Source organism: Suricata suricatta, chromosome 6, assembly GCF_006229205.1.
Source record: "Suricata suricatta isolate VVHF042 chromosome 6, meerkat_22Aug2017_6uvM2_HiC, whole genome shotgun sequence".
NCBI classification, from domain to species: Eukaryota; Metazoa; Chordata; class Mammalia; order Carnivora; family Herpestidae; genus Suricata; species Suricata suricatta.
Genome location: NC_043705.1, coordinates 69,172,834 through 69,200,210, shown reverse-complemented (window position 1 = coordinate 69,200,210; position 27,377 = coordinate 69,172,834). Strand labels below are relative to the sequence as shown.

The following is a 27,377-nucleotide window of genomic DNA, read 5'->3' as shown; positions in this document are numbered from 1 at the left end:
TCATCCTCTGCTGCCTGCTGGAAAGGTAGAAAGAGCTCTATCCTGCTCTTTTCCTCTGGCTGTGAGGAGGGTGCAGAAGGCAAGCTGAGGGCAAAGCCCAAGCTAAACCCAGAGCACCTACACACACACACACGCACACACACACACAAGCACACAGCCCTTAGGATATGTGGGCAGCTCCACAGGTACTCCTGGCTGCCCAAGGACAAAAGAAAGGGTAAAACAAATAGTTAACTGATAGAGATCACAGTCATGCAGAACATGAGTCTTCATCAGTTTGCAACAGTCTTAATGATTTACAGGGGAAAAAAGCAATCTCCAGAAACCTATAATCTCAAGTTCCTTGAGCCCTAATATTATTCTCGCCTCCATGGGTTAGAGAATCTTATATAATCGGTCACTTCTCACATCCACAATGCAGCTCTTTCTGCCCACAAGTCTTGTCCCCCTCCTATAAGAAAAATACCTTTCTATGCTGAAAATATCTCAAGATTTCTTTCCTGGCCCTTGCTTCCAAACCCCACTTCAAACAGCATCAGCAGATGTCATGCACATAGCAGAACACCAGCTGAATTCTACAGGAAAAATGAAATTAATTCCACCACTTGCTGCTGCTTCTCTCCCTAGAGTCCCTTTCTCTCTCACCTGCACTTGACTTCTGAGCAGGTTCTCCCAGATCCTAACTCCCTGACAGGGCCCCATACCACCGATAAAGTACTCGGATGGGTCCTGCCCTCCCTATTGGGCATAGAACCATCTCACCTAGATGCAGAGAAAGACAATAAATCCAGGTTCCACATTTTCCCCCTTCAGAATGCTAAATTCTGTTGAACTGCACTGGAAAAAATCTAACAAAAGGCTTCTGGCCAAAAGACATTCTGTTGGAAGCGATGAGCAAACAGAATTTAGCAGGCAGAAGCAGAGTTAGTGAGACTACGTTAACCAGGATCATTCCAAAGGTGTACTCTCTGGGTCCTGGCCCCATATGCACACAAGCCATTTCCGTTAGAATGTGGCCCTTGCTAATTTCCTTAACTTACAAAGAACACATACTAGCCAATTAAAAAGAACTCAAAATAAAAGTGAGTTGAGGGTACGCACAGTCAGTTCACAAAAAATAAGTATACATGGCTCACAGACATGAAAGACAGTCTCACTAGTAATTAAATGCATGCAAAACAAAAGGAGGGGCCTGTCAGAGTGGCAAACAATTTATACTTTGCATGACAGTCAGACAGTGTTGAAGGTGTGAGTTTATGAGTTCCCACCCAGTACCTGAAGTATTTTCACTCAGTCTCTTCCCTGTCTCCAAACTTCAAAGGAAAGAAGGAAAAGGGGTAAGTAGATTGATCACCAGAGCATGGGAAGTCTGGGTAGGAATGGGAAAAGGGACACAGTTCTCAAGAAAGGGGAAAGCATGCGGGCTGATGTCGAGGAGAACGCTGGTGCTAGTGGAGAGTACCAGAGGGTCTAGGGCAGCTCCGAGCTGAGGAATTTTGCAAGGGGAGGAAGGCAGTTTTGAGAAGGGCCAAAATAGGCTATATGTTAAATAGGTTAAATCTAAAAGTACAAGTAAATAATGAAACTTCTTGTTTAGGTTTTTCACTGTCAAGCTTTAAATGTGAGCTTCTGCAGAAGATTGGCTTCTTTGAATTATCTAAGAATACCTATTTTTGGAGTGGGAAAAACTCAATCAAATTTAGTGAAATGTAAACTTGTGGGATATTTTTGGAGGGTTGGTGATTTGACAATATCTCTCAAAATTAAAAACAAAACACTTTTAGCTAGCAATTCCATTGGTACGAATTTACCCATTAAATACTCAGAGAAGTGTTCAGCACAGTTTGTATATGATGACATTCATTGTAGCACTGTGTGCAGTAGTATAGGAAAGGAGGGGGCACCTAGAAACCTAAGGATCCATCAACAAAAAAGTGATGAAATAAATTTTGGCATACACATTTAATAGAATTCTTTGGATCTCTTAGAAAAGGATGAGGTAGATCTGAATGTGCTGACATCAAAAGATGGTCAAGATATACTATATGAGAAAAGTAAAATACATAATAATGCATGGAATATATTCCTTCCTATATATGTATTTTTTAAGGTATGTGCCAACTTTTCTTTTTGGATGATGCTCAAGAAAATGGTAACGGTGGTTACAATTGTGGAAACGCAGGAATTTGGATGGTAGATGGAAAAGCTTACTTTTTACTTTTACATTCCATTTGGAGTACCCCGTCAGGGGGTATGTCGTAAAGAAATGGTACTACATGCAATGTTCCCAACTACATGTATAAACTCTGGTTTGTCTTTAACAAGAGGATGGTGTGTGGGGTTATTCTTTTTTAACTTTGCTTTTTCTCATTTATCACCATCCATTAACCATGACACCAAGGAGACAGCAAATTTCTGGATCTTCCAGTGTTTTCTGGTAACATGGTATCATTTGTATTTGTTTACTGTTCAGAACTAACAGTTTCACATGAAGCAGTTTGAATTGCCAAATGTTTTACCCTTTGTTCAGTGCATATCTGATACACTGAATAATTAATGCATGTATTGGTTTTATAAATAGACCTTATACTTATTTGATCTAGTTGTATAAACAAACTTTGAGTGGCACTGAAAAACAGGCCACTGGCTGTGAAAATCAGTGTGGGTACGCCAATTATCAATAACTGGAAACTTCTCAAAGCGCACTGCAGTGCCAGTCCCAAAGTAGCTGGTCTAATATCTCAGATGACGGGTCCGTGAGATTCAAACCCCTTGATAATACCTGGCGTCTTCAGGCTTTCACAGTCTGACCTAGCACTTGGGAGAAAGCGAGATCGTGTGCCCCACAGGTAGCCTTTTCAACTATGGGCAAGGGGACAGGTTCCGCTGAAGGCATAGAGACATAAAAGAGCGTAAAAAAAAGAAATGAACAGGACTTTATTTGCAAAATGAAGGGGTGCATTTTCATCTTTGGAATCTAAAAATAATTCTATAATTATATATTCTACTTTGGGAAAGATGTTTTCTACACCTTCTAGATGGAGAACGTTATGTATGATTTCTATACTTCATGAACTAATATAAAGGCAATATGTGTGATTATATTCTATTTACTAATTATAAACTTCCGAGTTGTATGTACACTGGATAAGACCCTTATCCTGAAATAGTATCCAGCTATTTAGTCTGGTTAATGACACTAAAGAAGTTTGATTAGAAACAAACAAATGCTTTACAAATTACTTATAGTAATAGAAGGCAGAGAAAAATAATTTTTCATGAGAATGATACTGAATCTGTTACTTAGAAACCCTTGATATTAGGAATTTTCTTTAACCACTGTTCACGCTTTCTTTTTGGCTTGAACTTTTTGTTAAGGGAAATTATATAATTAAGGTCTGAGCAATTATAATTGCTGTGTAGTCCCAAGTGTCTAATTTACTTTCTGATTTTTTTTTTTAATCTGGAAGAAGTCCACATAGTGGTTGAGAGCATGGGCTTTTGGAACTGGAAGAGTTTGGATCCTGCTTCTAGCATTTTCTAGCTGAAGCAAGTAATTCTATCTCTCTAATCCTCAGTCTCCATGCCTGTATTACTAGGATAATAAGAACAAATTATTCCTAGAGTTTTGTGGACAATTAATGAGATGATGTTTGTGCTGCATCAGTGCTATGTCATCAGTTGAAATACTTTGGGTTGCAAATAACAAAAAACACAACTCAAATGGAATATAATTATACAGGGAATTTATTGGCTTATATAACTGGAAAATCTAGAGGTTAACTCAGTGGTTTAATCAAGTCATGAGAATTTAGTGTATTTTTGTCTATCCACCTAGCCTTCTCCATTCTTAGCTTTATCTCAGGTTAATTTCATTCAGAAGCCCAAGATGGCTACCAACTCTCCCACAGCCTGCTCCATGTTTCCTCATCCTTATCCAGGAGGAATGATTGAACCTATTTCAGCATTCTCAACCAAGACCAAGGATTTACCCTGATTAGAAGAGCTTTGGTCATATTCCTAACTCTTAGCCAGTCATTGTAGTCAGGGCATTTGATTGACCTCATTCTCCACCCTTGAGATGAGGGGCAAGTCAGTTTTCTACAACCACACTGGTTATCAAGAGGAAATTGAGGGTTATTGGGAGGAGAAAAGTACCTGATTGGACGGTAGTCTGTACATGCAGCATTGTGATCACATCCAGCCACCCCAGAGAGGACAGTCTACTGTCCAGACAGGGTATCTGTGTCCCTGGATGGGCTCAGGTAACACATTACCCAAAACACTTGTTAAAATTTCTTTAGAAGCAGAGTAATTTCAGGAAGTGTGCATGTGAAAACACACACACACACACACACACACACACACACACACACACACACCTGCTTGCCAAGAAGTATATGTTTCTGGAATAAATCAAAGCTTCCTTACACTGAATACCTCTTACTGAAAAACATTTGACCATTTTGGATTTTCAGTTTAATGCTAAGCTATAAGGCAGTTTCAAAAAACTCAAAGTGACACCTAGCATCATTATCTACTCATATAATATCATTCAAGTTTTGGCAGTTTAGATGTCTTTTTTGCAATTAGTACTGAGAGCACTTAAGCTGTTATTCACTTTATTCTAATAATGTCTTTGGAACACTTAAAGAATATCAGTTAATTTAATAATTTAAATTAAGCATTTATTTTCATTGCATTTACTTCATTACTACAGTCAACTCTTGATTGTTTCTAAGATCTACTATTTATCTATAGCAGATCCTGCTTTAATATTTATTAATCCAATAGATTTTATTTATGTGTGCTGAGTAAATAAAATTAACATTTCTGTGGTGACATTTTAGAATTTAAACTCTTAAACAAGTGTAAAAGCATATTGCAAAAGGAAATAGAAATATATTTTTGATTTCTTACCTTTTTATTATTCTTCATGGCTCTACTCATAACCCCTCTCACCCACTACAAGAGTAACTGAGAATGACACCCTTTCCTCACCAAATCATGCTCAGATGAGGGCATTGCAATTCATGAATGAAGGGTTCTGAAGATCCGTGAAAACTGAGGAATGTCCATAGTTACTCCCGACAGATGGCTTTCTACAATGTCTCAGTCTTCTTTCATTTGAAGCACTTCCTTTGTGAGTGTGTCTCAAAGTCTCAACTGGATACTAATATATCTTTCACACCATCTAGGTTATGTTCTTATCTCTAATTAGACTGTCATTTTAAGAGTACAAAGGTAGGGTCTAAATATTACTTAAAAATGTTTACATAGAGAGAGAGAGAGGGCACACACGCATGCACATGAGTGAGGGAGGGGGAAGACAGAGAGAGAGAGAGAGAGAGAGAGAGAGAGAGAGAGAGAGAGAGAGAGAGAGAGAGAATCCCAAGCAGGCTTTACACTCAGCATGGAGCCCAATGTGGGGCTTGATCTCATGATGGTGAGATCACAACCTGAGCCAAGATCAATAGTCAGACGCTTAACTGACTGAACCACTCAGGGGCCTCCAGAGTATTTTTAGATACTCCAGAGTAGTTTTAGATACTCCAGAGTAGTTTTAGATTTCCATGAAGATGGAACAGATAGTTTCCATGTGTCCCATACCTAATTTTCCCTGCTGTTTACATATTACATTAATTAGTACATATTACACTGTGGGTACACTTGTCACAAATAATGAACCAGTTTTGATACACTAATATTAACTAAAGTCCATACTTTACTCAGACCCTTAGTTTTCACTGAAGATCCCTTTTCTATTCTAGGATCTCATCTAGGACACCACATTTCACATAGTTTCCATGTCTCTTAGGCTTCTCATGGCTGTGACAATTTTTGATGACTTTGGTGGTCTTGAGTAGGTACTGGTCAGATATTTTATAGAATGTCCTTCAATTTGGGTTTGTCTGGTGTTTTCCTCCTGGTTAGGCAGAGGTTGTGTGTTTTGGGAGGAAGACAAGCAGAGATTAAGAGCCATTCTCATCACAGACTTTATATACAAAACTATTTTAATGATAGTCTTTGAAGGCAAAGACTATACTCAAACATCTGTATTCTCCATAACATCAATTCTGTACAGGATGTCCAGAGGGATTAAAAAATAGTAAGTGTGGGAGGAAAGGAGAGAAAGGGAAGAATGAGTAAGGGAGGGAGATGCTGAATAAGGATCTGATAAACTTTGGGTGTTTGAGGGAGTCTGCGGTTGGAGATTAATTACTAAAATTTGTTAATTTCCTGTTCAGAAAAACTACCATCTCCATGCTTTTCTCCCAAGTAAATCAAGTGTTGAAATGAGGTCATTGAGTTCATGCTACCTAGAGTTCTTTAGGATTCTTTGAAAAGATTCCTGTATAATTTTACCATAAGGATTGGTAGGCTATTCCTACCTGTTAGAGATACTAAAATATTACATTGGTCCTTTTTTTTCTCTGGAGTTAACTTTGAGAGAAATAATAGAGAAACTTGAAAGGAAGAAAGGAAGGAAGGGAGGAAGCAATCCAAATAAAAAACACTTGTGACTCAAGAAAAGAAAAAGTGAAAACTATAGTATTGTTCCAAAAGGAGTAGAGTTGTGTATTTGTCGAATGAGAAGCTGTGTTCATTGTAAAAGCTACGAGGCTATGGATCAATGCACTGCCAGTTTTATAGATGTGAAGGCATAGAAAGACTAGACGTATTTATGAGCAAAACCCCAAATGTTTGGCATCAAGTACATCTTTTACACAAGCTTCTCTCTCTTGTGTTTGTTAGAACCTCAAAAATTCAAGTCCTGTGAAACAAAATGTTTTCTTAGGCATATTGCTCCAATCTTGGAAATCATAGAACTGGTCTAATCTATTAAATTACTGATTGGTAACTACTTATTTACTACCTTGCCTCATGGCAAGGAAGATAACATCAGTAAACAAGTTGTTTGTTGTACATGAAGCCTTTTTCTGACAAATCTTTTCTTCTCAGAGTTGCTCTCTTTGCTGGTGGGTCTGCACTTTAATGCAACCTGAATTTGTTTGGGGGGTAAAGAGTGTGCTTGGGAACTCACCGAAAGACAGAAGTTGAGCAGAGTTAATACAAATAATATCTATCATGCTCTCAGGTCTAATATTTTGGTGAAATAGTAAAGATAACCGTCATTCAGTAATATAACAGCACTGAAAGAAGAGTCATTCTAAGCATGATGCAGTTTGTAATCTCTGATGAGCCATCCATGAGTACTAATAGTAGAATATACACAATATATATTATAATTCAAAAAAGGAGAAAGAATCTATTTTGCAATTGTAAATCACTTTCTCTACAAAACACTGTAAATGGTATTATTTTAATTTTCACAGGCTTATTTTTTAATATTTATTCATTTTGAGAGAGAGAGAGTGCAAGCGGGGAGAGGGACAGAAAAAGGAGAATCTCAGGCAGGCCTGGTGCTCAGCCCAGAGCCCCAAATGGGGCTCAATCCCAAAACCCTGGGTTTATGACCTAAGCTGAAATCAAGAGTCAGAAGCTCAACCTACTGAGACACCCAGGTGCCTCTCACAGGCTTATTATTTTTTAAAGAAGAAGAAAATAAGGCCAAAAAATCTTTTCCTTTGCCTCAGAGAAGTGTTAACCGTGTAATTAGGTCTTGTGTACATATCTTTGTGTTTTGATTCCTCTATTCTTACCTCTGTTTTATACTAGGTCTCCTCACCTCCTGCTCTCAAACTATTTATAGTTTAATAATTTTTTACACCAGGGGATAAGTGTTTTGGGCTTAAGTTGAATAGTTGACCTCATTCCTGCCCCCCCCCCCCCGCTGCCGTCTCAGAGTTTGCCTCTGGTTAACACAAAGGCTGGTTACGGGGTCTGATTCCAAAAAGGGATGGTTCTTTTTAGATTGAGAGGAGAACATTTTATTTGCTTTCCTTTGGCTCAGGTTATTTTATATACTGTATGTGTGGGTGGAAAAGGTTATCTGCAATAATGAAGTGAGGCTCCACAGAAGTCAATTTAGCAGACAAGTCAGGAGTGAGTAATCAGTGTTGTGGGAGTCCCAGAAAAGATATTCTGGGTGGACTGAATTTTGTGCTTCTTTCAGCAGTGGTTAAATATTGCTACTCAGTGGGCTTGAATACTTATAGGCCCATTTTATTTGGTTTGGGCTATTGCAAAGCCAAAATCCAAGAATTAAACCCAGGGTTGTAATTCAGTTCTAAAAGAAACTGTAGTAAAGCTTTGATATGACCAGATGATCAGACTTTTCTACTTAGTGTATCTTTCTGGTTAACCTATGGCTAACTTATTAAGTACTATAACATGCCTCGCACTTCCTATGAGACAGATTTTTTATACCTGTCTTTGCCCTGTAATTATTAAGAGCATTCCCTTTCACTCTCCAAAGTATCAGCTTGAATGATAAATTATATGGTTACCCTAGCCATAAGGCTTTCTCTCTGTTTCTTGCTAAAGATATTAATAAAAACATGAAGTTTTCTTGACTTTGTAATTGCAAAGCATTGACCTTATTTAAACTGTGGATCGTGAGCTAGCATCCTGGGGACATCTGTTTGTGAACATCAGTGAACACTGCACAGCCAGGGAGAATGTCGAGGCATGAGGCAATTTCCGTCTGTCTACAGCCTCTCTGGGCAGCTCATTTTCTCCTTTATTACTGTCCTCATGGATTTCCCGTTACCTGACTGCTTTCTTGCTTCTGTGCTGCTTTTTCTCATTCTTGTTGCTCTGAATCTAGTCTGTTTTAAGTGCCAAGGACTCAGTTCACCTGTCTTATACAAAGCCCAAGGAGGTAAGAAGGTGATCAGAGACATCCAAGAGTAGAGAGCCCAGAGCAGCTGGCTCTCAAGTCCCAGAGCCCAGTCTTCAGTGGCAATTCATAGATAACCCTCCTGCTCATACACTGTCATACTTTACTTTGGTCACTTGGTCTTTTTATATGTCCTGCTACAAAGTGACATTCTACGTTTTATTATATGTATTTTTTCTACCCCATAAGCTTCTGCTTAGTTATAGCACCACTTTCTTGGTTTGGGTTTATACATGGACCATAGCATGACCTCTCCATTCTGTCATGACCTTTGTCTTAGCAGCCACTTTTAACTCTCTGTTCTTTTTGAACTTGATACAAATAACCTTTGCCTAATAACACCTTTGTTAATAACAACCTACCACTGACTAGCCTATCTGCCCTTCATTCATGTAACCACCTGCAGGTCTAATCAGCTAGGAACAAGGGTCAAGAAAGTTAAGTTTACATCAAGCATAGCTGTTCTGTTAGCTTATGGGGTGGCCACACGGCAGGCTGTGGATTAGTCAGACACTATGACTGACATACCTAGTGAAATATGCCCCTTTGCTGCCATGGATTTCCCCCATTCTGTGTGGTTTCTAAGGTTATTTTATCAGTTGACCTCCAACTAATCATAATGTTCCCATGATAAGTGAATCATGGAGCTTCCCTCAATTTGGAATATCTCAGTAGCTTTTGAGTTCTGTTTTTGAAAATTAAGTTTTAAAAATCTTTGATTTTCATATGATGGATATTTCACTATGCAAATGTTTTCAATGTCATAGAAACTAGGAGAGATGACAATGTAGAAATTGGTAATGACTAAGAAATCTTCAATGATGCCTCTTGATATCCTTGACAAGCTTGTTAAATTTGAAAAGTTGAAAATGTAAAAGCTTTCATGAAGTTTTAACTTTAAGTAGATTTGGTTGATAGACAAAGTCAGAGCTGCACTAGAGCACAGCCTGCGTGTATGAAACACAAAGAATGATTTAGCTAATCTACCATCCACCGGGCATGCCTATACTAGGAGCATTCAAGAACATCCCCTAAAATGCAAACATTCTTCTCCCTCCTGGTGCACTGCTACTTCCTATTGATAATAATGGTGAACCAGCCCAGCTAACAGAATAACCCCGTGTTTTGCCTATAATGAAAATCTCAAAAGGGTGAGGTGGCACTCTCAACTTTTAATCCATCAGCACCAATATATCTTCTGATGGAAGCTTTCTCCACTTAAGTTAAAAGGCCTCCTGAGCAGCAGATCTCAAAGTAACAGGGACCCTCATATTGATTCCCACACATATTTCACAGATGTTTCATGATATACATTTTAACAGTCTATAAATTCTTTCCAAAAAAAAAAAAGCCTTCTCAAAGACTTGCTCTTATAATTAGCACAACTGGTCAGGCCAGGCTGCCTATTGAAATCATCTGAGGACTATAAGCACAAATACTGCTACTGGGTCCCACCTCCAGAGTTCCTGGGTGCCTCGCCAAAGCCCTGAAGGTTGAGACCCATTAACCTGTATAAAATGATGGAAAGAAGGGTTGGATATGAGGAAATTTGACCTCATCATTATGGATGGTACTGCCCCACTTTAAGCAAGCCAGGAACATAGAGGAGGGTCTTCTGCAAAAATGGTGGCTGGGTGAAGTAGATGGGTGTCCTCTGGACTGAATCCTTCCAAATGCTTTCTTTCAAATTTCTCAGAGTCCCTCTCTTCCACATTCTTTTTCTGACTTTCACATAAGTAACCTGATAAAGTTCTCATTTTGATTCAATTTACAACTCCAAACATTGCATCTGCTTTTTGGGTTCAACAGCTCCAAAACTTTAATTGAGTGTTGTCATAGAAACCTCCATAATCCACTGGGTGTTATATAGAAACCAACATGACAATAAACTATTTTTTTAAAAAACTCCCTAATCCTCTAACTGTGCCTAGAACTCTGTATTTCATACTTTGAGCCAGCCATTTGTTTTACATTTTGACCAAAGAGGGAATTTATTCTCACCAGTATTGTTATGTTTTATTTTTTTAATGATAGCAATCCTAAAAGGCACAATGTGGTATCTCATTGTGGTTTTGATTTTCTTTTCCCTGATAGGGATGTTGAGCACCTATGTTGCCAATTTGTATGGCTTCTTTGAGAAATGTATGTTCAGCTATTTGCCCAATTTTTAATCAGTTTGTGTTTTGTTCTGTTTTGTTTGCTATTGAGTTGTATGAGTTTCTCATAATTCTGGAATTAATGCCTCATCAGGTATATGATTTATAAATAGTTTTTCCCATTCCATAGGTTGTCTTCATTTTGTTGATTGTTACTTTTGTTCTTCAAAAGCTTTTTAATTTGATGTAGTCCCACTAGTCTCTTTCTGCTTTTGTTTCCTGTGCTTTTGGTGTCATATCCAAAAATTCATTGCCAAGACCGATATCAAGGAGCTTTTTCCCAAGCTGGGTTTTTTTCTGGTAGTTGTACAACTTGAGGTCTTATAATTAAGTCTTGTATCAATTTTGCACTTATTTTCACAAATGGTGTAAGATGAGGGTCTAATTTCATTCCTTTGCATGTGGATATCCAGTTTTAACAGCAACTTGTATTAAAGAGGCTGTATGTTACCTATTTGTGTTCTTGGTGCCTTTGTAGCATATTAGTTGACCATGGGCTTCGTCTCTGGTATTTGAGTTTCTTTCTGGCCTTTTATTTTGTTCCATTGTTTTATGTGTCTATTTTATGCTTGTATCATACTGTTTTGATCAGTGTAGCTTTGTAGTATAGTTTGAAATCAGGAAGTGTATTCTTCCAGATATGTTCTTTCTCAAGATTGTTTTTGCATTTGGGGTCTTTTGTGGCTCCACATGGTCCAGCAATCCCACTCCTGGGGATTTATGCAAAGGAATTTAAGTCAAGACCTCAAGGAGATACCCACATTCCCATGCTTATTACAGTACTCATAATAACCAAGATATGTCCAACATAAATGTTCAACCTAAATGTCCATTGATGAATGTATGGATAAAGGAAAATTTTTGTATACATATAACAGAATAATATCCTGCATTACAAACAATGAAGGAAAATCATCCGAATGCGATAATATGCATGGATTTCCCATATCTCCCACATCTTGTCAGCTGACAAATTCATCTGATTGAATCTCCTCAGTATATCTCAAATTCACTTTTATTTCCATTACCACTGACCAGATCAGGCCCTTGTGACTTAAACTGGACTGTTATAAAACCTTTTAAACAATGTCTGTATCTACAGAATTTTTCTTCTCTCTGCTAACCTATCGAGAGAAAAGGCCTGGTTTTGCTTATTTCTGAAATCTAAGCACTTATTCCAGAGCAGATAGGCAATAAATGTTTGTTAAATGAGGCCTGTTATACTGCTTCCTCTCTTCAAAACCTGGGTTGGTTTCATGTTGCCCATGGTCTGAAACTCCTCTCAGCCTGGTGTCAATGCACATTCATCTTCCTTTACACCTTATTTCTCACCTAGAGAACATTGTGCTAAGTGAAATAAGCTAGACATAGAAAGACAAATACTGATCTCATTTACATATAGAATCTAAAATAGTCAAACTTATAGAAACAGAGAATCATGATTGCTAAGGCCTAAGAGGAGGAGAAAGTGGGTACAAATGGTCAAATAGTACAACAACATTTCAGTTATGCAGGATTAATAAATTCTGGAATTTGCTGTACAGCATAATGCCTTTGGTTAACAATATTGTGTTGTATACTTAAAATTTTCTAAGAGGGTAGATCTTCAATTAAGTATTCTTACCACAAATAATAATAATAGTAACAACAACAACAATAAATAATTAAAGGAGGTGGGAGGAAGCTTTGGGAGGTGCTGGGTTTGTACCCTTGATGGTGGTGATGGTATCATAGATATATACTTATCCCCAACTCATCACATTGTTTATTAAATATGTGTAGCTTTCTACACATCCAATCATACCTCAATAAAGTAGTTTAAAAATAGCACTTACGTGTGGGGCATGAGAGTTTAGGGAAGGGAAGAATATATTTGAAGTTTCTATAAAAGTCACTAAATAAATGTTAAATTTGAAAAAAAGATGTTTATATGACTGTTTTAGAGCTGTGTATGTACCTAGCACTTCAAATACATATTTCCTAGTACCTCCTAATGTTTCAGGACTTAATAAACATTTTTAGAAAGATAATTTACAATAAAAATACTTTATTTCTAGTATGTCTGTATAAGCAGCCTACCAATTTTCTTTTTGGAGCCATCTCAATGAGCCTGAGAAGAGATGACTATCTAGATCTACTTAAGTTCTTGAACTTTCAGAGAGTTGGAGATACCCTTGGAAGCTGATACCATGGTTGTTAGGAGCTTGCTTGTCCTCTCACTGTTGGCACACCATTCTCCCAGGGGCTCAGCATGGACTTCGGTGTGACTCCTCCATCGATTTCCCATATCTCCCACATCTTGTCAGCTGACAAATTCATCTGATTGAATCTCCTCAGTATATCTCAAATTCACTTTTATTTCCATTACCACTGACCAGATCAGGCCCTTGTGACTTAAACTGGACTGTTATAAAACCTTTTAAACAATGTCTGTATCTACAGAATTTTTCTTCTCTCTGCTAACCTATCGAGAGAAAAGGCCTGGTTTTGCTTATTTCTGAAATCTAAGCACTTATTCCAGAGCAGATAGGCAATAAATGTTTGTTAAATGAGGCCTGTTATACTGCTTCCTCTCTTCAAAACCTGGGTTGGTTTCATGTTGCCCATGGTCTGAAACTCCTCTCAGCCTGGTGTCAATGCACATTCATCTTCCTTTACACCTTATTTCTCACACAGTTTAGTGATTTACCCTTTGGTGACTATTCACCTTTGGGATCTCACTGATATTTCCCATCCTCCCTTCTTCCAAATCTTCACTTGTCAAAGCCTACCCATATTTTCACACCCTACTCCATGGTCATCTTTCTGAAGCCACCTCACATTCTTCTCACATAGTAATTAGTCTTTCTTTCCTGCCCCCCCCCAATGACTTAATAACTCCATTATAGCATAGTCTGTCTTTACAACTCTTGACTGGACAGGGTTTCATAATAAGAGCCAATTTTGACTAATTGGTACTGGAAGCCTGTATCACATATTAAAAAGGATTCTGTGGGTATACTTAGTTCAATTATGACAGAAGGTGCCAAAATTGATCAGATGCCATCCATGGTCATAGGAAAAGAGATGAACAAACTGCCTATGAGTAGCCAACTTTGTTATTTACCCCCAAGTTTGAATCTACTCAGCCAGCTCATGTGTCCTTAAAGACATCTTTCTCTTTTCATTGCCTTTGTCACAATTTGTGCTCAATTTGATTCTTAAACCCTTTATTCCTGGACTTAAAAAGTTTACAATCTAAAGTGGCAAATATGACATTTGAGATAGAATGTGATAATGGACAAGAAAGATAAAGGCTTAAGAAATAGCCCTGGCACCCTCCTGCACTGTTGGTGGAAATGTAAACTGGGGCAGCCGCTCTGGAAAACAGTGTGAGGGTTCCTCAAAAAATTAACACTAGAGCTGCCCTATGACCCAGCAATAGCACTGCTGTTGTATCCCAAAGGATACAGAAGTGCTGATGCATAGGGGTGCATGTACCCCAATGTTCATAGCAGCACTTTCAACAATTGCCAAATCATGGAAGGAGCCTCAATGTCCATCAGCTGATGAATGGATCAAGAAGATGTGGTTTATCTATACAATGGACTACTACATGGCAATGAGTAAGAGTGAAATCTGGCCATTCATAGCAACATGGATGGAACTCAATCAAGGGTGTTAAGCTAAGTGAAATAAGTCAGGCAGAGAAGGACAGATACCATATGTTTTCACTCATATGTGGAATAGGAGAAACTTAACAGAAGACCATGGGGGAGGGGAAGGGGAAAAATAATTAAGGAGAGGGAGGGAGACAAACCATAAGAGACTCTTAAATACTGAGAGCAAACTGAGGGTTGATGGGGGTGGGGAAGAGGGGAAGAGGGGTGATAGGCTGGCAGAGGGCACTTGTTGGGATGAGCACTAGTTATATGGAAACCAACTTGACAATAAACTATAAAAGAAAAAAAAAAGAGTTTGAGAGAAAAAAAAAAGAAATGGGCCTGGTAGACTAGGTAGGAAGACGAGACATGGAGAGCAAGAGAAGGAAGGCAGGAATCCATTCAAAGGAAACGTAATCAGTATCTTGGAGAGAGGTCTCTATTCCCATGCTCGTTAGAGCATTATTCATGATAGCCAAGATACAGAAACAACCTAAATGTTTGTCATCAGATGAATGGATAAAGCAAATGTGACAAACACACACACACACACACACACACACACACACACACAGAGTAATATTATTCAAGCTTTAAAAAGCCAGTAAATATAAGTCCCATGAAGCTATCTCTTAACAAGGTGTTCAATTCTAAAACAGCAAAAGTGAGAACCTAAGGTTACCTTTGAAAATATCTTAATTTGCCCATATAGTATAATACACATTTCAAAATATTATGCTAGGTACTCTATAAATTACTAACTCTAAACCTCAAGACACACTGAAAAAAAAAAACAATGAAAACCACAAAATATACAGCCATCTGAGCATTCAAACTTTTCTGCCTATCAAAGTACCTATCAAAATACTAGAGAAGGATGCAAGGTGGGTAGAAAATGTCTCCTTTCCCATAGATTTTATTCTATTTCTGAGAAAGTGGTAAATCCATCTACATTTAATATTTATTGATGGGCTTTTTTATTTTGAAATAATGAATGTACAAGAGCCTAATGAAAGGCTTGGAACATGCTTGGAGCTTAACAGATGTTTGCTGGATTTGAATTTAAATCTTGCTTATTAATTAGACCTACATGCAAACTGTTTTTCAAAAAGTTGTTTAGAAGACCTTGATTGGCTTCCTGTCCTTCAAAGTTGGCATCTTCTGTGTGGCAGTGAACAGCTGTCACTCTTGCCATTTGCACTGGTTTCAAGATACCCTACCATAGTTCTGGAAATGTACATTAAAGGGAAGTAACATTTTTTTATTCTCCACACTTGAAAATTAGTATCATCCTATGCTGACTAGGGTCTGTGAAAAAGGCAGTCCTATATACTTTCAATAGTAGTATGATGTATTTAAACGATTTTTGGAAAAATTCATCCTATAAGTGAAATAAAAGCACAAGCCCTTGTACTGACAAGTACTGAAACCAGCTCATTATCAATAGAGAAATCATGGTCTTCCCACACTATGGAAAATGATATACCAAAAAAACAAAACAAAACCAAAAAACTAAATAGATCTGTATGTATGGATTAACAAAGCACCCATGACTTTTTTAAGTTAAATAAATTGTGAAATAACAGACAAAATATACAGTCTTTGTGAAAAACAAAAACTAAAAACTCAAAGAAAAATAAACCCATATGTGTATGTGTTTGTATCACCCTTTCAAGAGTGTGGAAGGGTTTACTTCAATTGTTATAATTGGTAACCTCAAGGAGGTGGGCAAATGGAGGAAAGAACAACACAATCATTTCACCTTTGTTCCTCTGTTGTTTGAAGGCATGATCCAAAGTAGTGATAGTAAGAATTAAAAGAAAAAGACAACAGGGAGATGTAATGGGGGTGGAAATGGAATGGATGGGATTTGGTAACTTTCTGAACATGGTAGAGAGGGACATTAAGAAGTCAAGGAGAGCCTGTTGATTTCTAGCCTGAGCCACTGGGAGGATAGTCCTGTCATACATAAAACAGGGATACTATGAAAAGAAGTGGAATCTTTTTTATTGTTACCAGAGGAGAGATGAAGAGTTTGGGTTATCTGTCAAAGATGTGCTACTTCTTATTTTAAATGATAATTGCTCCTATAGGAAAGCTTCTTTCTTGGTCTTGAAACAAATAAACAAAAGCTGCTTTATATTTGTATTTCATATGAAATATAGAACTTAAAGATCCAGGCTAGTGTCTAAAATTGTATCTTATCCATGCATATTATCCTCAAACAAAAGACTATTTATTTTTGTATTAGAAGAAAATTTATAGGAATTTAAAATCATTTCAAATATGTAAAAAAAGTAAGTTTTCCTGTTGTATTCAAAGTTGCATGAATATAAAATATGACCTATCCAATTTTCACTGTTTCTTTTGTGGGTTTCAATATAGCTCTTCCTCTTACAAGTTTATTTAACCTAATGCCTGTAAATTAATAGTATGTTGTTACCAAAGTTATTCTCTATGGGTAGCCTTGCAAAAATTTTTAGTTCTAGACATTGCTTGTGCACTTTCACTTTTATAGAAAGCAGCATTAGAAATTTAGCCCTCCTGAGAATTTATTTCTTGCAAATACCGTCAACATGCTTGGTGAATTTATTTCTGTATAATTGTATCATATTTTATGTTGTGATTGAAAAAGAAGTGTGTAATCCATCAGTATGACCCTTTTGCACGGATAAGTGAGTCAACACAGTTACCTGAATAAATCATTTTAATTTCCAGCCTACTTGTATGGAAATCAACTGTTCTTGCATACCTTTATTCTCCATTCACCACATTGTATTTTTATTTCAGACACTATTCCTATGTTAGTCTTCCTTAGTTGAATTATGTGGGGCTTTGTATGGAGTATGTTTTTCCTATTATATTTGTTATCCTAATCTGAGCTAAAACAAGAATTCCTGTGTCATGTTTTTATTTTGATCTAAAGAATTTCATGAATTTAAAAACCTTCAGAGAGTTGGGTGACTATGACATGTGAATGCACAATATGATTTAGTTTATTGACTAATTCTTACAGTTTGAGTGAGGCTGCATTTGGTCCCCCATTGGAGGAAATAGGAAACAGAAATTAAACTTAATATTTTATATATTTCTTGCTTTCCAGAAAATAAATACTGCTGGAACCAGTAATGCAGATGTCCCCTTGGCTGATCCCGGAATGTACCAGTTGGACATTACCTTAAGAAGGGGTCAAAGTTTAGCTGCCCGAGATCGAGGAGGTAAGAACCTAAGAACAACATCACTTGGAAACTTATCCTAATTTTTTGACAGATTTTGTTTTCCTATGGTTGCTTAAGTTTAAAAAAATGAAAAATAATTTTATAATTTCTAGAAGGTTGTGTTCAACAATATGGCCTAAAGCTTTATCTGTTTCCTGTGACTATGGAGCAAGAGGTTATAATACAAATAAAAAACTCCAAACTGGCCCTGACCCACACAGCATGGTTCCTATCAAACTGCTGACAAATTAGACTCTGCTTATACATTATCAGGGACGCAATAGGTTAGTAGATGAAGCACATATTTGGAGCCCTGTCATAGTCTCCTCTTGGCAGACCTGAAATTCTTGTTGCAGCATAGATTTGCACAGGTGAGTCTGATGAAACTGCGGAACCCAGGACTAACATTTCCCCAAAACTCTGGAGATCTCACAGGTGATTTGCTAAGGCATGGTTGGACCTGGCCATAGTCTCATGGTAGGTCTTTGTAGGCCACAATTAAAGAACAGATAAGGGAAATTCTCTTTAGTTTCTGGATTCCAAATCTCAAGGCAGTCTCTAACCCAGGCTACATGAGGGATTTCTTGAACCCAGGTTAAAGGCAGCACCAGGGATGGCCCCTAACTAGACTTGGATCATCCTTTTCATATTTTGAAGTATTCATGACGTGGAGACTTGAGTGTGCTGAGGACTCACAATCCCAAAGGAAGCTGAATTTGAGTGTGACCCCCCCAACAAGGAAGGAGGGGAGCCCCTACGCCTCTAACAGGTGTCAGACAACCTGAAGAGTGTTCTCGGCATCATACAGCATTGTTTTCTCTTCCCATCCTATTTGACACCCACACTTAGGGTGTGAAAGCATCCAAATTAGGACACTTGTTTATCATTTCTATCTCCTGTCTCCATAAGAATAAAATAGAGAACATAATTTAGTATAATAATGGGTTTTTGAAGACCAGAAACTATATAACTAATCATTTTGATTTTTGAATAAAAACTAGTATATATCAGAACATTCTTAAGGAATGAAGGTAAGATTGGAAATGTAGAATTTTAATACATTTAATTTTCAAAATGAACCATCTGGTTAAGTAGCTGAGGACAGTTTTATCGAATTGAACTGTTTGTCTCCGAAGCAGTTACAATTAAATTAGAGAAAGAAAATAATGCTACTAACATAGTATTATTTTGTTGAATATATTTATGCAATTTTTTGGTTTTCAGAATATTCTTAATTATATTAAATTACATAATTTGATTTAAAATAGAATTGAATCAGCTATCAGGAGATCAAATTTTTCATTCTAGTTATGTACTCCCAACAGTATTAAATACATATGTACATAATTATTTAACACAGCATTGTTTGTAATTATAAAATGCCCATAAATAGGAGAGGTAGTTAAACAAACTATGGTACACCCACATGATGAAATACTATGCAGCTATAAAATAATGAGTAAGAAAATTCTCTAGGAATTGATATGAAAATAATTGCAGGATATATTATTAAGTGACAAAGCAAAGTACCAGAGAGTACTGATACTATGGAATGTAAGAAAGAAGGGAGTATAAGAAATTATCCATTATCTGTTCATTCACTCAAAAAGAAATATTGGAAGTAAAATCCAGAAGCTAACAAGATTGGTAACATACATAATATGGATAAGAACAGGTGTCAAGAATGAGGGATAGGAATGGGATAAAAAGGGTGAGGACAAAGTGACTGTTCTTTGAGGAAACTTGGTTATTATGGCAGGACTTCAGACCCAGCTAACTAGATAAATAAGTATCTGCTAGGATGTGGGAGGAACCCAAAATTAATTGTTAACTATAATCATACCTTAGGAATAAAACAACTAATCTAAGTGATTGTGTAAAACAGTATTTGGATTATACACCATAAAACTCAAGACAAAAAGCACTATCCATGTTGTATTCTAGAGCATAACTGGCAATTCGGAAACTAGTTCATGTGTGTACTAGGACTGAACAAGTGATAAGTATATTATAAATAATGAGAGCCAGGTTTTCCACTGTGAGAGAAAGACGTTATAAAATTAGAACAAGAGAAAGCTGGAATGAACCTGCCAGTGTTAGAAAGACATCAGTATGAACTAATGGTTTTTACTATGTGTAACAGATAGAAATTAAAATGAACAGAAGGCTCTGTGTGTGTGTGTGTGTGTGTGTGTGTGTGTGTGTGTCTATGTGTTTCCTACACCTATCTGCTGAGAAGGTCTGGAAGCAATTGCAAATATGTAATGGCAGACAAGCAATTGAAACACACTGGGCCCAGATTTTGGTTTTTAAATACAGTTTCTCTAATAAACATAAGCTGGGCTCCTGCAGAAAGGGTTGACTGCAGATCTGGGGCAAGGAAAGTACAAGATGAGCCTGGAATATTTTGCAGTCCCAGACAGCAAGGAAGTAATACAAAATTGATGGCATGATGTCAAAACAATATAGAATCCAACTGAAAAGAACAGCTCCTAGTAATCAAAACTTGGACACTTTAAGCAACAAAATGAATGATGGTAATAATGAATTCTAACCCATCAAATAATATAAATATCTATGAGCTCATGCTGATAAGTAAATAACTGAATAAATAAAGAAGTGAGGGAGCAGGTACAGCTTTTCCTTATTGCAGAACTCCAATGAGCAACTATAGAAAGGAAAATAGAAATGGAAAATCGTATTTTAACAAACACCACAGTAACATGTTGAAAGGCAAAAACCACCAAAAGATGCTAAATTTATATGCGCAAAATTATGATGAGTAATAGGATATTTGCATCATTTTAAGATATTTCCCAATAATATCCAAATGAATTACAAAGGAGAAATAGTAATTTTACAGTGGAGACACTAGGAAGTCACCACCTACATCCAAGTGGACTGAGATGGACATGGACCCCCACGTATGATGCTGTCACAAAGGCACATCCTTTCTGTAACATTCTTGTCGACAACGCGTAAACTCAATGTGATCGTGAGAAAACGTCAAGCCAACATTGGCAATATATGTTGCTAGTTAGCTGAGCAGGGTGGCGGCCGCCCTTTGGACGGGGCCCGCACAGTCTTGCCCCATCATTCCATGTCTCCACACATTTCAGTCTGGAGGGCACGGACACAAACATTGTCTTTCTTACAGTTGCAACTTATTCTGTACTGGTGTCTCTGCCAAAAATAGGAATTTTAAAGGTAGAAGGAGAAGGCCGTATTCTTAAGAAAAACCGGAAAGAAAATACTTTGTGGAGGTGAAGAATATCCCAAAGTGTTTAAAATGCAAACTCCAATCAGGCTTCGTTGTTTTACTTACTTGGCCTGGCATTTATGAGGTTTTTATCCAGTAGATGTGAGAAGAGATATTTTAAAAAAGGAAACAACCTGAGTTAAGTATCAGATTGATTGAAATTTATCTTAGACACACCTGTAAATGACAGATGTATTAAGCATGTGATTGGACAGGTCATATGGGGTCTTTAAACTTGTGAATTGTATACAGATAATTTATACATACAGGAGAGTTAGATGGATATAGATAGTTTGATGTGAGAACATAAGCTATGAAACACTTGCAGGCATGTGGAAATGTAGTTTTGAGGGCCTGATCTGAGATTATGGATGTGGAAATGGAGAAAAAAAGGAAAATGTGAGAGGCCCTCCAGAGGAATGTCTGCTAGCACCTGAGGTCAAATGGATGAGGGAGTTAAAAAAAATTGAGATTTAAGGATGATGGTACCTGGGAACCATGTGGATTTTGGAAAAAGGTGAATGTCAGCAAAAATATTTGTGTAACTATTAGAACTAGCAGGAATTATACTTTTATCATTTCTTGTTTTGATGCTCTCACCTACTGCCCAACAAAACCAAAATGCCTGGGCCCCCTGTGTTACATATCACCCTTGCACAGAATAATGGAACGGGAAAACTCACTTCCCCATTGCCAGCGCTGCTAGAATGTTGTTTGAACTTTTCATCTCTAGACTCTTCCTTCATACGTAATTGGCGCTGAGCTGGGCTCAGCAGTCAGAGCTGGCCATCATTCTTCTTACAGTGCTACTGCCTCTTGCTAAGTTTTATTGTCTCTGCTTGAAGCAGCCTAATGAACTAGAAACACATGATCTTGAAGAGTCGAACAGACATAATTTCAAAGCCAAGCTCAACATTTTATTAGCTCTGTGTTTGAGTAATATGTACAATCTCTCTGCTGCAGTGTAGGGTCCAGAGTTAGCAAATAAAAATACAGGACACCTCATTAAGTTTGAATTTCAGATAAACAAAACATTTTCTTTCAGCAGCAATGCATCTCATCTAATCCACAATGCAATGAAAACAGATACTAATATTGTACTATAACTGTGATGTGGTAAGTATTGCTATAGCGGCAACATATGACAATTTATAAATGTATCAGAGTAACAGGCTGAACACCTCAAATGTATACAATATTATGTGTCAATTTATTCAACAAAATAAAGAATAAAAATATTTAAAATTCATCTCATACTATTTGACACATACTTTACTAAAACATTATGTATTATTTATCTAAAATTTCAGTTTTAACTGAGCTCCTTAGTTTAACTGGCAGCCCTGTGACAGTCATCATATCTAGTTATTATTAGGACAATGCTATTTATATTTTAATAGGACTGGGTTTTTCAGGGCCATATTATAATGTGCCACATTTGAATGTAATGTCTTGACATGATTATTTGTATTGTTAGAAAAGTGAGACCAAGTGATCTGTGTACTTATGTGTGGTGCTAGAAATTCTCTACAGTGTTGTTTCTTGTAATTTGTACCATGGAAGAGGTATTAATTTTCTACGGGTGATTTTACAAATTAGGACAAACTTGGTGTCTTAAAACAACAGAAATTTATTCCCTCACAGCTCTGGAGTCCAGGAGTCCAACAGTCAAGGACAACACTCCTTCCAAAGGCTCTTGGGAAGAACTCTTCCCTGCTTCCTCTAGTTCTGTTGACTCCCAGGATCCCTTCCCTTCGGCAGCATCACTCTGGTCTCCCCTTCTGTCCTCACGTGGCACTCCCCTCTGTGTCTCCATTGTCTCACATCTCTCCCTGCTTTCTCTCTCATGGGGACAGTTCTTGGATTTAGGCCCCCCCTCTAAATCCAGGATGATCTCATCTGAAGATTAGTACTTTCAGTTCATCTACAAAGACCCTATTTCCAAATAAGGTCACGTTTACAGATATAAGGGTTAGGACTTAGACATGCCTTTGGGAGAACCCAAGTCAACGCACTGTAGAGGACAACTGATTCTCTGCTAACACTACAAACAAATTTAAGTAATCAAAAAAGTGGGGCAGTGCACCTGGGTGGTTCAGTCAGTTAATTGTCAGACTTCAGCTCAGGTCATGATCTCACAGTTCATGGGATCAAGCTCCACATTGGGCTCTGTGCTGACAGCGTGGAACTTGCCTAGGATTCTCTCTCTCCTTCTCTGCCCCTCACCACTCATTTTCTTTCTCTCAAAAATAAATAAATAAATTTAAAAAATAAATAAAGACTAAAAAAATTTTTTAAGTTTTAAAAAGTGATCTATGGTTTTACTGTCACCCAAAGAAGGTCTTAGAACTAAAGTAAACTATAGCATACAACATATTTAATGAGGCATTAGATTACCTGCAAAAGAAAAGTGATCCATGTAAACTTGTTTATTGCAGTTGTATTTATAACAATTTTAGAAATCCCTGCACTGAGTAGAGTTCAAGAATTCTAGTTGCTCCACTCTGTGGGTCTGATGTATCACTGCCAAAGGAAAGTGTCCAGGTGTTGTGAGGACAGTGTTCTCAGGCTGGAGTAAAGATTACAGAAACCTAGGGGGATGGGAAAGTATTTAGCAGGTTTCTCCCTGCAAGCTTCACTTTTCTTACTATTTAGTGAAATCTCACTAATTGAGAATTGATATCAGTTATAAGATAGCCAGATCTGAGAAAATGAAAAATATAAAAACATTTTTTCTGAAAATAATGTAATTTGATAAAAAATGAAACATTTTTCATTTTTATAGTATATAAGTATAAATAAGCTTTTTTCATGTTGGAGGGCTTGCCAGCAATTTTGCCATTAAATGTAATTTCTGAAAACTTTTAGAGAATGATTCTCTGAGCGGGTAAGGCATGGTTGTAGATCTGGTATGAATTATGCGTCAGGCATGATGGTGGGTGTTTACATATATTTCCTGCCATCTTCACAGGATTGACTATAAAGGCCGCTGCTCTCCCAACACCTTCATTCCCCTTTTGGTGTTCCGGATCCTCTCTGGTTCTGACCCTGAGAAATGTCCTATCTGGCAGATGGCCATATATCCCGGTTTTGCCTGAGGGGAACTCTTTTTTTTCTTAACTGGCAGAATTGTTAATAGTGTATTTCACTCTCAAACGTGTCTAATGTCAGAGTCATACTGTATATACTGATGGTTTCTAGAAAAAGTTCTAGTCCCATTAAAGTTGATCAGAAAATTAAGTTGTGTGAATGTTCCTTTTCTCCCAGAAGGAGAATGCAACTTGTATCATCAGAGTAAGGTTTATCTCTGATCAGGTTGGTGATACTTTTCTTGGCAGCTCCTTCTTTAGATTTACAGTTGTTGATGAGCTATTTTGATCAAAAGAAGGTCTGTCATGTTGCATTTTTGTGCTGAGACTGTGAATTGAATGTGTTGTTAGTCAATTATTTTTTCACATTTCTTACAAATGGTGGAATCAGGTATAGCCTGTTTTACCCAATACAGACACAATCATATACATACATGTTAAATGTCATTGCTTTTACTGGCTTCCTACCACTGGGAAATTTTTTAAAAATTCACAGGGATTCAGAATTTTAATAATAGCTATTTCACGTAGTCTATGATCTTTTTAATTAATTTTTTATGTTTATTTGTTTATTTTGAGAGAGAGACAGAGAATGAGCAGAGGAGGGACAGATAGAGACACAGAATCCAAAGCAGTTTCCAGGCTCTACCCTGTCAGTACAGAGCCTAATGTGGGGCTCGAACCCATGAAACATGAGATCATGACTTGAGCCAAGTCACTCAACTGACTGAGCCACCCATAAGCCCCTCACATAATCTATGATCTTAAATTAAGCCTCATATATATCTACATATATATATATATATATACATATATACATATATATCTATAAGCTTCTGCAGAGCACATACATTCTGTTCTGTTTTTCCTACCTTATTCTCATAGGGGCAAAAAATATCACACACTGACATACAAAGATCCCCGGGCTACATGTTATTATAACTAAAGCCATACAATTACTAAACACTGAGAATGACCTTCTACCCGGGGATTTGTAGATAACTCCATTGTTCTGGAAAGCTATTTGTACTAGTCCTAACACTTCACTTATTCTGAGCCAGAGCAAAGCATTCAGTGGCTCTTCTCCAGGCTGTCTGCAGTACTACATACACCAGGATATTCCTTTCTCCAAAATTCTCAAGAAGGGACATTCTTTACCAAATGAAAACCTGAAACTCTTTAAGCCACACAGAAACTACTACACTTTAAAAAAACTCTGAAGATGATGTTTCCATATATGAAATGCAGTCACATCACACCTAACTAAATAATACTTACTTTCAAATGTGCTATTTCTTATATTGTTATGGTTACAGATTTACTTTGCTTAATTACCATGTATTTATACATTTATTTATTTTAAATTTATGTATTTATTTTGAAAGAGAGAAAGAGTGCACAAGCAGGAGGGTCAGAGAGAGAGAGGGAGAGAGAGAATCCCAATCAGGCTCAGTGCTTTCAGTACAGAACCCTTTGTGAGGCTCAGACTCATGAACCATTGAATTCTTGACCTGAGCTGAAATCAAGAGTCAGATGTTTAACCGCCTAAGCCACCCAGGTGTCCTTGCTTAATTATACAATAAAACCTTGCTTTTTGAGCATAGTTTGTTCTGGAAATATGCTTGTAATGTAAAGCACTTATATATCAAAATGAATTTCCCCATAAGAAATAATGGAAACTTAGATGATTTGTTTCACCACCCAAAAATATTGATGTAGAAAGGATTACAACACTGTAATATAATACAAAATATTAAAGAAAATACAAATTATAAGAAAAATGAATTAACCTGCACTTAACCTTCGTGCCTTGTGTGAAGGAGACAAGAGAGAGGAGGGTTATTGTTAGGATGACTTTCACTAACAGAATCACTGCTGTCCATTGGCTCAAAGAAATCTTTCTTTTCATGCAACTTTAACAAGGAACCTATCTAATAACCTAGAATGAAGCAAAGTGTTCCTAAGCTTACTCTTGTATGGAAAAGCAAAAGACTGTCCAAAGATGTTTTGAAGTGACAAAAAATACACAAGTGCCAGTTGTGGGCACCTTCCAATGATCTGAAAAATGATATCTGTCATACACCATGGCATGAGACCAAGCATCTTAGACCACCACCCACAACTCCACAGTGAGAGAGAGAGAAGAACCATTGGCTCAGTTGTGATCATGTGACATTTGGTTTCATGTACATCACCTATTGCAAGATATTGCTCGTTTATCAAATGAAAATTTATTAGAAATCTTTGCTCATCTTGTAGAACACTCACAGAACAAGTTACTTGCAATCCAGGGTTTTAGTGTACTTAGAGAAGAAGGATCAACTTTTATTGAATCTTTGCAAATAACTGCAGGGCCATGAAAAGTAAAAGGACCCAGGAAAGGCACTGTGTATTATATCTGACATTGTTCTCAGTAGTTTATCAACAAGGCCAATTAATATGCATCACATTTCCTTCAGGATCTGCATAGACTTTGCCAGTGGTGGATTTTTTGGAAATGTGATTTGATTTGTTTTAGATGATTTGATTTAAAATAATATAATTTAATTCAGCATCTGTTAACAAAGGATGGTTTTAAGCTTAACTCATTTTCTAAGTGTGTCTCTGAGCTCCATTTATTAGACATTGTCTTTAATTCACTGGAGGTTAATTAGCTTATATTTATAGTTTACTGTATTTAAACTTCTAAAGATTATGTTCCTTCTTGGTATATACATAATGGAAATTTTATGTGTTTCTGAATTTTGATGTATTGTGCCCAATGGAAAGAAATATTCTCAGGAATTTAGTTATACATTCCCTGAAATTGGATAATATCAAGTATACAAAATTATCCTTTCTGCAAATTTTGAAATGTCAGTTGGCACAGTATCCCAATTAAGAGTGAGTTTATATTTTTGGTACAACTGTTTGGTGTAGCCAAACCTTACAAGGTTATAGACCATTGATTAAGATTACTTTGAGAGAGGGCATTCATTCTAATTAGCACTAATTTAATCTTCTAAATCTGGGGGTGAGCCGACTAAAGGAGGTTTATCATGTGCTTATTATAAAATAAACCATTAAAAGAATACTAGTATTTAAAGCACTGTCTGTTCACTTTCACAAAGTCCTATTTCTTCTGCTGATCTTGGGTTAGCAGTTTACTTTCATAAAATCATTTGTCTTTGGAGCAAATTAGTTCTGGAATCCTATCTTTTAATTCTCCTGG

The 27,377-nt window shown here is 37.1% G+C and overlaps 1 protein-coding gene across 3 annotated transcripts in view; it reads left to right on the top strand.

Annotated features, from left to right (window-relative positions):
* MCTP1 (multiple C2 and transmembrane domain containing 1) overlaps positions 1-27,377 on the top strand; it is a 512,254-nt gene that overhangs the window by 201,825 nt on the left and 283,052 nt on the right. For all 3 annotated transcript variants that reach the window (XM_029942619.1, XM_029942618.1, XM_029942620.1), the window contains exon 2: positions 17,704-17,818. In XM_029942619.1, coding sequence (XP_029798479.1) covers positions 17,704-17,818 — 115 coding nt within the window. The remainder of the gene's footprint in view (positions 1-17,703; positions 17,819-27,377) is intronic.